Source organism: Mastigoproctus giganteus, chromosome 13, assembly GCF_048544385.1.
Source record: "Mastigoproctus giganteus isolate SK-2022 chromosome 13, ASM4854438v1, whole genome shotgun sequence".
In the NCBI taxonomy this organism is placed as follows: Eukaryota; Metazoa; Arthropoda; class Arachnida; order Uropygi; family Thelyphonidae; genus Mastigoproctus; species Mastigoproctus giganteus.
This window is the reverse complement of record NC_143587.1, coordinates 33,196,012-33,210,948: the sequence shown is the minus strand read 5'-3', so window position 1 is coordinate 33,210,948 and position 14,937 is coordinate 33,196,012. Positions and strand designations below refer to the sequence as shown.

The following is a 14,937-nucleotide window of genomic DNA, read 5'->3' as shown; positions in this document are numbered from 1 at the left end:
GTGTGTGTGTGTGTGTGTGTGTGTGTAAAACAGCGCTTAACAAGTCTTGTTAAATCATCCTTTGTTCTTTAGTGCAAATGTAAATGGGTTTTTTTGGTAATAATTAACTTAACCATTCTGTTTGTTATTTTTAAGCCCTAGCAGACAAGCATTACCAGGTATGCCTCCAGAAATGTGACAAGCTTCTTAAACTTCTGTCCTCTTATACTGATAGTGATCTCCCTGCCAAACCTGAACTCCTGGCCAGTACATACAGCAACCTTGGATGTCTTTATATTGAATTAAAGGACTATACATCTGCTTTAGAATATCATCAGCTTGACTTGCAGATTGCTGAGGACTAGTAAGTTATTTTCTTGATACTGAATATATAAATGTTTTATACCAAAACATTATTAGCATTAGCATTAGTAGAGGCATACGATGCAAGAAAAACAAGCTTTTACAGGTGCTAGATGACTTTCATCAACTGGTGAAATACCACCACTTTGCTTATTGGAGGCTTGAAGTGGTGAAACCCATGTTTAGTCTTTAGAGCAAAGTTTCCAGCACCCCCCCTCCCTCCCTTCTCCTTCAACCCATGCACGGTACTAAGTACTATAGGTTTTGATACCTTTCATGTTTGGGGTTTTCATAAAAAAAAAAAAAAAACCTTCCATTTCATCCCTCCATTCGTTCCAAATGCCTGTCCAGCTCATCCTTAAATTTATTTAGGCTATTAGCTTCCACAACAAAAGATGGAAGCCTGTTCCACCAATCAACCACACGCTGCCTAATTTTTTTGGCTAATATGAACTTTAAACAAATAATGGACTCATTATGGAGCAAAACAAAATTGATCATGCTTTGTTTCTAGAATCTCCAACATTGTATGAAATATTCCTGGATGTATCCCACTATATAATATAACCTACATCAGTACCAGACTTACTGTAATATATCAGCTTTCATTGTCATTTTTATCAAACCAATGTAATTTTATAAACTTTATCAGTTTGAGAAGTTTTTTCAATATGCTTTAGCACCAAGCTGAATATATTTTCCCTCCCTATAAATTTTCCTATATAGCCAAAATAAGAATTAAAGTCACTTAAAGAATTAATTCAGTTTTTAAAATCAAAATACTAGAAGTCAGCGGTTCTTATCAGTATTAAATAGAAAAATTGAAAAAACATAGCTTTATGTCTTTATTTACAAGGAAGATACAGATCCCATTACTGAAATTAGATTTTAGACATCAGCAGCTTGCTTTTAAAGAGCACTTTGTACAAAAACAATTAATTGTACAAAAAAATAAAAGTCAATGTTCATTGACACAATAGATTAATAATTATATTTGATTTATTGCTGTTTGGAATTTTGTTTCACACTGAAAAAAATAGAGAGAATTGTAAAGCCCCTTTGTTTAAATTTTGGCAATCATTAAATAGATTCTTAAATAATGTTGTAAAGTTTTTTTAGTACCTAAATAGCACATATATTAATGAACAGAAATACTATTAAGGTATTAGAAATTCTTTATATCAGACTGTGCCCTATCTTTTTTCAAGTAGCTGAAAATACAAAGGGAGAACATTAAATGAAACTGAAGTTTATTCTCACATGAAAATTCAGTAATATTTTGATCTTTTTGAAGTTTTGAAAAGGATGTGTCTGTGAAGTTGCAAAAGAAAATAAGTGTGGCGGGTCACCTGACAGATGACTCACCACACTTATTTTCTTTTTTATTTACACTAGTTCAATAAGCATCTACAGTCTTACCCTAGTTGTTTTTGTAAGATTTATTGTTTTCACAGAGTAAAGATGTAAAAGAGTACATCTTTACAAAGAGTACTTTATAAAGAGTAAAGGGAAGTCTTGTATGACCAATTTGATTGGTCAGACAAGACTTCCCTTTAACAAACCCATGCTGTGTCTGAGCCATAACTGAAGTCTTGTCAAGATGATTCTGCAGTGCTTCTTTAACCAGTGCCTCCATTATTTTCCCTGGAACAGAAGTTAAACTAACAGGTCTATAATTACTTGCGTCGCCCTTTGATCCTCCTTTGCGAATTGGGGTCACATTTGCACATCTCCAGTCCATGGGTACCTCCCCTTAGTCCAAAGAAGCTCTCATCACAGTCATCAGGCCTATAAAACACTCCTAATCTCATTTTTGTTTTCCTAATGCTTGTGCCACACCAAACTGACTCAAAATTGCACTTTCCACCCATGTCCACTTGATATGCTGTCTTAGATTTTGTGCTTCTTAACTAAGAGCATAACTACCTCCTGCCCTGTCTGCCTTTTCTGTACACAATGTACTCCCCATATATAAATTCTGAATCCCTTATATCTGAGTGACACCATGTCGCTGATATCTCCCCATGCATTTGACGATTTTATCAGTACTTTAAATTCATAAAAATTTATTTACCATGCTCTAAGCATTATTGTATATACAGTGGTGGACAAAAAAACTGCATCACTTGTGAATTTTGCAAATACTGTGTTTTGCGCTGCATTGTGGGTTGCAGAAATGTTCAAAATGCATTTGTTAGATGAGATATATATCTCTGTGAATGAAATCCAATAAAAAGACTCCACCTAATATATCTAATTGCCATAAATATCTTCGCAAAGAGTAAAATGCGTAATTAATGGAAATATGAGAAATATGCAAATGGCAATCATGACAACCAAACGTACATTTTATTGTATTTACGTGTACAAACTGAAATGACAAGTTAATGTAATAGTATTATGTACTGTAAATCAGCAAAATAAGTCCTCAATATTTTGTTGTTCCTCTTCAAGCTGCAATTATCTTCTTCAGCCTTGCAGCCTTCCTCTTCAGCCTTGCAACGATTTGGCATAGAGTTAATCAACTTCTGGATACGTTTGCCCAATTTCGTGGTACCACACTCTTACAATGCTCTCCAACAGCTGAATCTTACTTGTTGGCTTCTTCTTCTTAGACGATATTATGTACCAGCAATTTTCAATAGGGTTCAAATCTGAAATGTCTAACACTGTAATGCCAGCATGTCTGAGGTATGACTGCACCTTAAGGGAGAAAAATGAGGAAAACATTGATGTAAGTATGTGTTTAAGCCTTGTGAGACAAGAAGACAAACTCATCATTAAATCTCAATACCATAAAACTTACCAGTTTTGCTGTGTGGCATGGTGCTCAGTCCTGTTGAAAAATGCAGTTTTGGACTTCTGTGTGGTGATCTGTAATAATGGGCTTCAGGCACGCCTCCCAGGTAGCAGTGTAGGTTTCAGCATTCACCATTCCATTAATAAACTTAATTTGCCTCACCCCTTTGCTTGTTATGCATCCCCAGACCATCTGACTGGTGAGAAACTTTACAGTCGGTGTTATGCAGTCAGGATGGTATGCCTCCGATTTCGTCTTCTGACATATCGCTTCCCATCTGAGCCATGCAGGTTGAATTTCAGTTCATGAGAAAAGATGATGGTGTCCCATTGCTCTTTTGTCCATGAAACATGCATTTTAGCCCAAGCAAGTCACTTCTTCCTCATTTGTTAGGTCAACAAAGGCTTCTTGGGCCGATAGGCATGCAGACCACATTCCGAAATCCGTCTTTGGATAGTTCATGCACCTGTTTCAACACCAGAGGCCATCTCAAAGTCCAGTTTTAGATCAGGAGCACTAGCATAGTCATTTTAAATATCAATCTTGGGAAAACATAGTCACTCTCTTATGGCCTGATCCAGATCTCTTCACATCTCCTGTTTCACACTTTAATTTCAGCACCCAGGATACTGTTGACTGGTAGCAGCCTATTTTATCAGCAATAGTACTGGTAGCACCCTATTTTATCAGCATCTGCCTTTCCTGGGACAGAGCAATAGCTACACTTTTTTTTCTTGGTGTCAACTGAATGTATGGAGCCATGCTTACACCTCTGCAAAACAGGATACTAATGAGTGTGTATACCCTTCCAAAGCCATATTTATAGAAACAGCTGATGCAATATCTTGCATTACTGTCTGATGCAATACCTTTGCTTTGCAACAAACAAAATGACTGCAATCAAACAATAACTTATATGTTTCACTACAAATGTTACCTTTTTTAAGGTGATGCAGTTTTTTTGTCTGCCACTGTACAAATATATGTGCATGTTTAAATTTTCGTGCATTTAACATCTTTTTAAACTGGAAAATGGAAGAGAATAACAGATTGATGTTTCTGTTTTTAATTTTTGCTAAAAGTTAAAATATACATTGATTCTATTGTATGTTTTAATACATTAATTAAGACTGTTTCGTTAATTTCATTCATTAATAGGTACTGTTTAAGTAGAATTCAAAAGAACTCAAAACATTTTCCAAAAATTAAAAAGAAAGTTGGACACCTTTAGTGACCCCCACCATTTCTGCAACATATTGGGTGCCACCAGGTTAAGACTTACCATCAAAGGTCTAGCATTTTATTGGATCCTTATAGCAAATATTATAATGTAAAAATTGAAATTTTATAAATAAATTTAATTCCCCTTTATACTCTAAAGCATTTAGGGCATAAGCCTCAAGCTATGGGAGAGTCTAGACTATGTATAAATATAGTGCACGCATCAGAAATACATAGCTATATCTGAATAAATCAGAATATTAGTAAAACGGCATCGTTTTAATGTTTTCACATTAAAACTTCACCTAAGGAGAAGACATTAGTCTTCTCCTTAGGTGAAGTGTTACCCACTGAAGAAGGGCCAAATAGCCCTGAAACGGTGCCATCTGAGTGGTGGTATCCATCTGAGAATAAGTAACATTAATCTTCTCCTTTGGTGAAGTGTTACTTATTCGAAGTAGTGCAATATCATGGCAACTCATTGTGAAGGTATTCACAATATGAGATATAACTTAAAAAGATGCCGTTTTACTAATATTCTGATTTATTCAGATATAGCTATGTATTTCTGATGCGCTTGCACTATATTTATACATTCCCCTTTATATTATTATTCTGACTTATGAATATACATCTCTTTAAAATCATTAAATATTATAATTTTAGGCGCCTCCGTAGCCAGGTGGGAAGGAGCAGCAGTGCGTAGCACATGCTTCTTGATTAGACCGGGGTTCGAGCCCGTCACCACCAAATACGGAGGATGCGGAAAGGTCAGGGAATGATCACCGCATATCCCGGAGCAATATGGCCTTAGTTGCTAATGCTCCTAAAAACAAAAAAAAAAAAAAAAAAAAATTATAATTTTATATATTGAAAAATTCACTGTTTAATGAATGTCTTTCTTTATATTTAGCGAACTGACTGAAGCAAAGTCTCGAGCATTAGATAACATTGGAAGAACATATGCACTATCTGGAAACTATCAGAGTGCTCTAGAAGTGTAAGTAAAAATTGATATTTCATTTTGATTTTAAAAAAAAATAATAATTATTAAATGTTTCATAATCTTGTAAATATGTCAAAACCTAATTGATGCTTCAATGTGCTGTTGTTTAGAAAACACAACCTGAAAACATATTTTAGAGCACAATTCTTGGTTTTGAATCTTGTTCAATTTATTTTTATTTCATAGGAATTTCCTTCTCTGCTGATAACCTAATAAGAAGTAAATAAACTTGGTATAAAAATCTTCATATACTCTCACAAGATTATCACATGTGCCATGAGCTGCACATACAGGAAAATATACTAGAACATGTGCTAGTAAAAAAATAAAAATAAAATAAACTTTTTCTCATAATACAAACTAAATTGTTTATATTATGAGAAAAAGTTTTTTTTTTTTTTTAATTTGAGGACAATTTTTTTTTACAGTATATCAGCCACATCTTGCAGTGGAAACCATAAGTGTAATTGTTACACTTATAAAGCAACAAAGTTATTATTAGGAACTTTCATGTATAGCCACGTTTTTTTTTTTTTTTATAGTGACAGTAAAGATTATTCATAAATTTAGTTAGTTTTTATTTGTGGCACACATACATCATTATTATTTTTTTCTGTAGCACGCAAAAATGGCCATATTTTTGTTTCAGCTTATTTTCAACCATTAGAGTGGAAAGGGTTTGTCATCACTGCCCTAGAATGTATCATTGTTAGAGTGCCATAATACCATGGGCTTGCACTTCTAGTGAAGCACAAAAGTTAGCCTATTTGAAATAGTTATTTTTATAAAGATATTTTGAAAACTTATACTAATTTATTTGTCTTTCAACAAGTTTTATAAACTGGGGTGAAAAAAAAGAAAAGAAAATACCATCTAGTCTTGTACTCACTATCAAAAACAAGTGCTTTTTTCTTTTTTCTTTTTTTTTTAATATTACAAAAATAAATTTTGTAGTCCCAGAACACATTTGTAGGTCAAATTTTGATCTGCACAATCAAATGACTCAGATCAATTATTGGCACTTCAGAATTTTAATTATCACTTTAGCCATCTCAAAGAGAATATCTATAGAGTTTAATTTTACTGATCATGACCTGTTAAAACCATTGTTTTTTCCAAATTGTGGTACATTCACCACCAGTAGTATGTAAAAGGATTTTAAGAGGAATATATAGGGATATATAGCAAAAAGAAAATTACTAAAATTTGTACCAGACTGTGACCTACCATCATATGAACTCTGACATAAAGAAAATTGAGCAGATTAATTTCTTATAATTTTCACATGATCAGGAAATGGGTTAGTGTCTGTACTAATTCCTACCTTGCTATCTAGCAAGAGTTTTTGTTATGTAAATTGTGTGCTCTGGGTATTTGATCTTATTGGAAACATACCATAGGTTATTATTTTAACTGAAATCTGTACTGGTGATAATATTTTTGATTCCATCTTTCAGTTATATCATATTTATTTAGTGATAGCTAAAATTTGCATTTCCTCAACTGCAACCTCAATAACAAACAAAGAATACCAAGAAAAAACAGTAAAATTATTCCAAAATAGGTACAAGGATATCCAAAGGTTGGGAAAACCAGTGCATTAGAATGTGTTGTGAAAACATTGGAAGCTCCTTATAGTGTATTCTATAATACAAGATAATCAATTAATTTTATTTGCAATCCTTATTAGCAAAAATGAATATTATGATCCAGATACCTTTTAGGCATAAAAATTAATAAAATAACAAAAAAAAATGATAACAAAATTTTGCTTCCTTTTATTGCATAATATTTACTGATTATTACAGAATGTAAAGAAAGGTGCATTCAATGTAATATATGATCAATTTTTTAAATGTCACGCATCAAATTAAAGGAAACTTACAAAAATGCATAACTGAAATACATAACTAAAAATACATAACTAAAACACATAACTAAAAATACATAACTAAAACTTTATATACAAATGATTATTTACTTGGGATCAGATCACTCCAGTCATTGAAAAATCATTGGTAGTTTGGATGTCGAGGTCTGCCAGTTTGTGACAAACAATATTATACTTAATTGCAAACTCCATAGCTGTTCAAATGATTGGCAAGAAACTGATGAAACCTGTAGCCAAAGTGTTGTTGTAGTAGTGGCATGTGATGCAAGAAAGCAAGTATATGAGCTTATGCAGCATCAGCCATAAAAAATCACACCATTCCCTCCAAATGCCTGTCCAGTTCCTCCTTAAATTAATTTAACCTATCAACTTCCAATCAAACCTATCAACCTATCAAGTACAGTAAAGCAGTTGATAGCCCTCCTGTTAAATAACATTTGTCATTGTAGAATTACAGATATGGCCAAAAATGTAGTTCATTATTACAAGTATGATGGAATAACTCTGCACTTCCCACAGATGTTACGAATTTCTAAAATGACAGATACGACCTAATCTCTTGTTATTTGGCAGATACAAGTTAAATGGGGATGCCCAAGATGATATTTTTGTTCTGCCAACACTTAGAGCTGGGAAAGCTATTCTTTCGTTGATGACTTTATTAAAGATGCTCACTTGATTTGGATAGATGTGTTTGGATAAGTGTGCATGGTACTAGAGCCATTACCAGTGGAAAGAAAGGAGCTGCATTTATTAAGCTGTGACATTAGAAGCAAAATTAATTCAATGTTGTATACACAGGGTAGCACTCACTACCCAAGAGACATCCATGCATATCTAAAGCAAGTACATTGTGAAACTATTAAGATTGTCAGTTGTAAAATTCCAACCACTAAATGCCAAGCTTTTTGTTCAGCTTTGTAATGAGATGGGTAGAGCTTAAATGCAGCTCCTGTTTCATGCTGAAAGATGTTGGCTTATGCATGAAAAAGTCCTGACTTGCCTGTTTGCACTGCAGAAGAACTTTAAGTTTTCCTGGATGAAACTGCCAACCTGTAAGATTACATCCTTAATTGTAAATTATCATACACTGGGAGATATCATAAAACAATATGCACTTTCCGGCTTATTGGGCTTTTCTGTTAGTGCATCTAATTATAAATGCGTAGTAAACTCGATCTTATTGCATTTGCGATAATACCGATAACTGCAGCTGTATGGATTTTTACATTATTATAGTAAAACTGTTCCCCTTCACTGAAATTTTCAATCATATAAAAAAAAAAAAAAAATTTTTCAGAAACTTCTCTTCATTCCTATTTACGGGTTACAATGATGAAGGGAAAGCGGCCAGCGGAAAGTGAAAGTGGTGGTAGTGCCAGGAAACGAAACAAAATTGATTTAGAAATGAAGGTGAAAATGATTAAAAAGTACAAAGCAGGACAAAGTTTGTCATCTATTGCAAGGGAATTAGGTCTCGCTGCTTAAACAGTGAATACTATTTTAAAGGACAGTGCGCGTATAAAAGAACATGTCAAAGGATCAATGCACTTAAGATCAACAGTGATCCCAAAACAGTGTTCAGGTGCTATATCGAAGATGGAACAGCTATTAATAATATGGATGGAAAATGAGATTCAGAAGCGAGTGCTCCTGAGTCTAATGACCTTGACATCTCAAAGGCTTTCAATCGTGTTTGGCATAAAGGTCTTCTAAACAAGCTTCCATCTTATGGTTTGCCAACTGTTTTTTGTAATTGGTTATCCAGTTTTCTCTCTGATTGCTCACTGAGGGTGATAGTAGATGGCTCTCTGTCTTCTAACTTCTCCACTAATGCCGGTGTCCCACAAGGTTCAGTTCTTTCCCCCACTCTTTTCCTCTTGTATATTAATGACCTTCTTCCATTGACTGGAAATCCTATCCATAATTTTGCCGATGATAGCACATTGTATTCCACTTTCCATTTTGAGAAACCTTGCCCTGCTCAATCAGCTTCAACTTCTCGAAAATCTGCTGCCAATTCCTTAAATGCCGATCTCCAGGTAATTCTCCAGTGGGACAAAGACAACTTAGTTGATTTCAATCCTTCAAAAACTCAGTCTTGTCTTATATCTCACAAAAAGGATTCTTCCGCTCCTATGCTTATCTTTGGTGACACTCTGATTTCTAGGTAAAATGATATATCTCTTTTGGGGATTACATTACAAATATTGCTTTCTCTGCATCGAAAAAACTTGGTTTTCTCTTTTGCTCTCGGTGTTACTTCTCTTCCAAACAGCTGTTCACTCTGTACAAATCACAAATCTGCCCTGCCATGGAATATTGTTCCCACATCTCGGATGGTGCTCCCAAAACCTCTCTCAGGCTTCTTGATTCCGTTCAGAAGAGGGCAGTTAGGTTAATTAATGATTCATCTGTAACAGAGTCTCTCCAGTCTCTGTCTCATAGACTTACTGTTTCTGCTGCATGCCTCTTCTACAGATATTTCCATGGGCACTGTTATTCCCACTCTCCCTTCCAAATCAGTCCAAACATATGCCACCACCAGCCAACATCCATTTACTGTCCAACTTTAAACTCACAGAACCAACTTTTCATCTTCCTCGTTTATTCATTCAACTGCCATTTTCTGGAATAACCTTCCTTCATATGTATTTCCTGAAAATTACAGAGTACAGAAGTTCAAATCCGATGTCAGCAAATATCTTCTTTTGTCATCTCAACCTCCAACCCAAGCACGGTACTAAGTACTGTAGGTTCTAATACCTCTCGTGTTTGGGGTTTACATAAAAAAAAAAAAAAAAAAAAAAGCGCAAAAGCAACAAGTATTTATAAAGAAATTAAGGATAAGTGTGGCAAACCCCAACCCAAGTTCGTGGCAAGCAATGGGTGATTTAATAGGTTCAAGAATCGCACTGGTTTCCGCAACATTAAAGTATGCAGTGAAGTCGCCAGTGCCGATTCTGCAGCTGCAGAGAAATTTTGCAATGTGTTGGAAAAAATTATCCATGAATGTAGCTATTCAACACAGTAAATTTTTAACGCTGACAAGAATGCTCTGTATTGTAAAAAAATGCTGGATCGAACATACATTGCCAAAGAGGAAAATACAATGCTATGTTTCAAGGCTTCAAAAGATAGGGCTAATGCGGCGGGAGATTGCAGATTAAAACCACTGCTTGTGTACCATCATGCTGGAAAGTCTCGTGCATTTAACAGCATCAATAAAGCCACCCTACCCGTGCATTTCAAATCAAACCAGAGAGCGTGGATAACAATATCTCTCTGAGGATTGGTTTAAATGCTGCTTCGTTTGTAAGGTTGAAAAATATTGTAAAAACAATGTTCCTTTCAAGATTTTGCTTCTATTAGATAATATTCCTGGACATTCTATGCATTTATATGATTTCAATTGAAACACGAGAGTCATATTTCTACCGCCAAACACGACTTCACTCATCCAACCTATGGATCAGGGTGTTATTTCAAATATAAAAGCATACTATGTACGCACAACATTTGCTCAGGCATTGTCTGCAGTAGACGATGAGAAAAATTTTATGTTAAGAGACTTTTGGAAATCTTACAATATTTACCACAGCATCAAACATTAATAAGGCCAGGGTGGAAATTACTAAATGTTGTTTATATGGCACATGGAAGGAAATATGCCCATGGCACGTAAAAGGCTTTGAAGTATTTGAAAAAGGCAAATCATTTGAAGAGGTTACAGATAAGGTTGTAAAGATTGCAGATCTACTTCAGTTGGAGATTGATGCCAAAGACATGGAGGAGTTAATAGAGGAAGAAGAGAAGGAATTATCTAACAAAGAACTTATTGGCTTGCAAGCAGCGATAATGAAAGAAGAAAATGCTGACAAAGCTCAAGATGAACTAAATGAGGAGCCGAGACATTTCGTGAAATTGCATCGGCAATGGCGAGCTTTAAGAAGATCGATCCCGACAGCGAACGATTCTTAAAAGTCAACAGAGGGGTGAATAATATGCTTGCTTGCTACAAAGAAATCTATGATGAAAAGAAAAAAAGCCACCGTCCCATCATCCATTAATATGTTCTTTCATAAGGTTGAGCAGCTAACCCGTTCTAAATCTCCACAGCCTCACTCAACCCCCACAGTGGCGTGCTTATCAGCTGACGACATCGATTCTGGCAACGATGCTCGAGAGGTAAAACTTATGTTATGCCTGTCTCCTCTCTTTATTTTTGTAATTTTATAATTTTTAAATTTTTGTCATTTTCCTGCGCGTGAGAAAAAAAATTGAATAAATACAATAAATAATTCTATTTACATGTTCGTCAAACATTTCTTTTTTGATTCAATCAATTCAGTGAGCACAGTTGTGAGTGCTGCAGAACGCAACCCTTAAGTAAGGCGGGGTAGTTCCTGTATTAAAAACAAAGGAAATGTAACATTCTATATTACACAAATTTTTATATCATTCCAGTTTAATATTCTCTAGAATTTGATTTCCATTTTTGACTTTGAGGTTCCGAAATAGATGAGTCTGCTGATTTAGGAATAAGCCATAACTTGGGATTGCACCATTTTCTTTTGTGAGGATAAAAATCTGTAATTACATATTTGGGATTGTTTCACATACAGTCAGTCCTCGTATAGCATGATAGTTGTGTTCCTAGAAACCCTCATGCAATGCAAAATCGTGCAATATGAACAACAGGCCCTATGGGAAAAATAGGGTTAGGTGCCGACCACCCAAGACTGAACATACATTTGTAACCAAAACATTACCAAACACAATAAAAAATACTTACGTATTTTATTACGACTATTATGTAATAAAATATTACTAATGCTTTTGCTTCTATCGTCAGCAAACTTGTTTTTTGTTTGATTTTTCTATCCAAACAGATGACAGCTGTTCCATCTCTTCCAATTCTTGTGTCTTAATCTAATGGATTTTAATTACACTTTGAGTTGTTCCTGCTAGGAAAGTTGTTTTTATTTTCTCTGCATTCTTTGTAATTCTCGGCGTTACCTCATTTAGGTCTGTAGCACGTGCAATATCACATGGTCTTTCATTTTGCTCAAAGCGTTTCACAATTTCATATTTTTTCTCTATCGACAGAGGCGGACTGGCCATAAGCCTTACCGGGGAAACCCTGGTTGGCCAGAGGCTGGTGTGATTTTAGCCATAAACCATAGTATGAGGCCACTATAAATTTTCCTGGGTAAGAATTTTTGACTCAGTCCGCCTCTGTTTATAGATATTGCTTTTCTTTTTCTCTGTGAATCTGTAGTGTCTTCACCAGGACGCTTCCTTTTTACACCTTTTAAGTATTTTACTCATTTTTAGGGAATAAAGCAAAATTACAAAACGAGGAAGCACGCTTGATACACATAAACAAAGCTACGCACGTGTAGCAACTGAATAAGCAATGCCGTAAAGGCAGAGATACACTATTAACACCTCACATTTTACTAAAGCACATTTCTAGGGGTTATTACCATTACACAATAAAAACAATTTCCAGTTGCGTTTCTGCGATTGGAATCTGTTATAAACTGGTAGTAAACTCGATCTAATTGCATTTGCGATAATACCGATAGCTGGAATTGCATAGGTTTTTTACATTATTATGGTGAAATGTGTTTCCCCTTCACTGATATAAGAAACATAAATGCATTTTCAAAATCTTCTCTTCATTCCTATCGTGTTGCGTTCGGTTGGGGTGATTCTGCGTTCGACTGACATTTCTTGTAAACACAAAGGCGAATCGTGCATAAGCGAATTCAGTTCATGTTATATAAGATATCGTTCCCTATTTATAAATCGTGTATGATTGAATTCGTGTAATGTAAACACGTGTTATACGAGGACTGACTGTACTTTGATTTAGGGACTCATCATATCTAAATCTGACTCAGATAGATTCTTTGGCTCAAGACCTCATCCTGTCTAAATCTGAACTGGACTGATGCTTTGGCTTGGGATTTCATTAGATTTCTCCAATCCTGGAGAGACCATTTTTGATAGCCAGTAGTCTATTTTCTGGAGAATAAATAAGAAAGAAAGGCAAAAAATAAAGCCATTTGAAATGAGATATCTAAGGAAAATCAATAAAACAAATTGGAAAGAACATAAAACTAATGAACAAGTAAGGAGAGATCTAAATTTTGAATGCAGAATAATAGAGCAGATCTACAAAAAAAAACTTCATTGGTTTGGACATATGAACTGGATGAAACAACACAGACTGCCTAATTTAAGGGATGGTTGAGTGGGAGAAGACAGAGTGGTAATCAATGGTCACTGCTCATCGTGGACTAATGTTATTAGTGGAGTCCTGCAGGGTTCAGTGTTGGGTCCATTGTTGTTTTCTGTATTTATAAATGATATTGATGATGGTATATCAAGCTTAATGTCCAGGTTTGTAGACGATACAAAGGTTGGCAGGGTTTTTAAGGACACTACTGATGCTATGCTGCTGCAACAGGATCTGAAAGGGTTGAGCAGATGGGCTGAGAGGTGGCAAATGAAGTTTAACATTGACAAATGTAAAGTACTACATATGGGAAACAGCAACCCCAGAGTGACATATACAGGTCTGGAGGCCTCATTTTAAGAAGGATGTAGAGCTGTTGGAACAAGTACAGAGAAGGGCAACAAGATTAGTGAATAGAACAAAGGGTTGCTCTTACAAAGAAAGGCTTAAGTTTTGCAAATTACAGTGTCTGGAGACTAGGCACCGGCGAGGTGATCTGATAGAGATGTATAAAGCCTTGAATGGTTTGAGCATGCTCAATGCTGATGGAATTCTTCCTCTTGCTCAGAATAATCACCTAAGAGGGCATAAATTCAAATTGAGGAAAGACAGATGTAGGATAGATGTGCGGAAATTTGCCTTTAGCCAGCGGGTAGTTGGTTGGTTGAACAGATTTCCATCCCTTGTTGTGGAAGTTGATAGCCTTAATAAATTTAAGGCTCGGCTGGACAGGTATTTCAAACGAACGGAGAGGTGAAGCGGAAGTGTTTTTTTTTTGTTTTTTTTTTTTTTTTTTTGGCTGATGCTGCATAAGCTTGCTTTCTTGCATCGTATGCCTCTACTAATGCTAATGCTAATGTAGTACTGACAGGAAGATTTGGAGATAAGAGACCACAAGGAAGACCCAAAAGAGAATGGCTCTAATACCTAAAGGAAAACACAGGCTTTAAGAGCTATCAAAAAATACAGTCTGTCCTTGTATAGCACAATAGTTGTGTTCCTAGAAACCCACGTGCAATGCAAAATCGTGCAATATAAACAACAGGCGCTATGGGAAAAATAGGGTTAGGTACCGACCACCCAAGTTTGAACACACATTTGTAACCAAAACATTAAAAACACAATAAACTATCGTAATAAAATACGTAAGTATTTTATTACGACTATTACGTAATAAAATATTGCTACTGCTTTTGCTTCTATCGGAAGCAAACTTGTTTTTTGTTTGATTATCTATCCAAACAGATGACAGCCATTCCATCTCTTCCAATTCTTTGTGTCTTAATCTAATGGATTTTAATTACACTTTGAGTTGTTCCTGCTATGAAAGTTGTTTTTATTTTCTCTGCATTCTTTGTAATTCTTGGCATTGCCTCATTTAGGTCTATAGCACGTGCAATATCATATGGTCTTTCATTTCACTCAAAGCG

At 35.2% G+C, this 14,937-nt stretch overlaps 1 protein-coding gene across 1 annotated transcript in view; it reads left to right on the top strand.

Moving 5' to 3' along the window:
* The window catches only part of LOC150075932 (outer dynein arm-docking complex subunit 4-like), an 80,816-nt gene that overhangs the window by 53,300 nt on the left and 12,579 nt on the right, over positions 1-14,937 (top strand). Inside the window, exons 7-8 of the mRNA XM_090387610.1 lie at positions 136-343; positions 5,277-5,363. Of these exons, the coding sequence (XP_090243736.1) occupies positions 136-343; positions 5,277-5,363 (295 nt within the window). The remainder of the gene's footprint in view (positions 1-135; positions 344-5,276; positions 5,364-14,937) is intronic.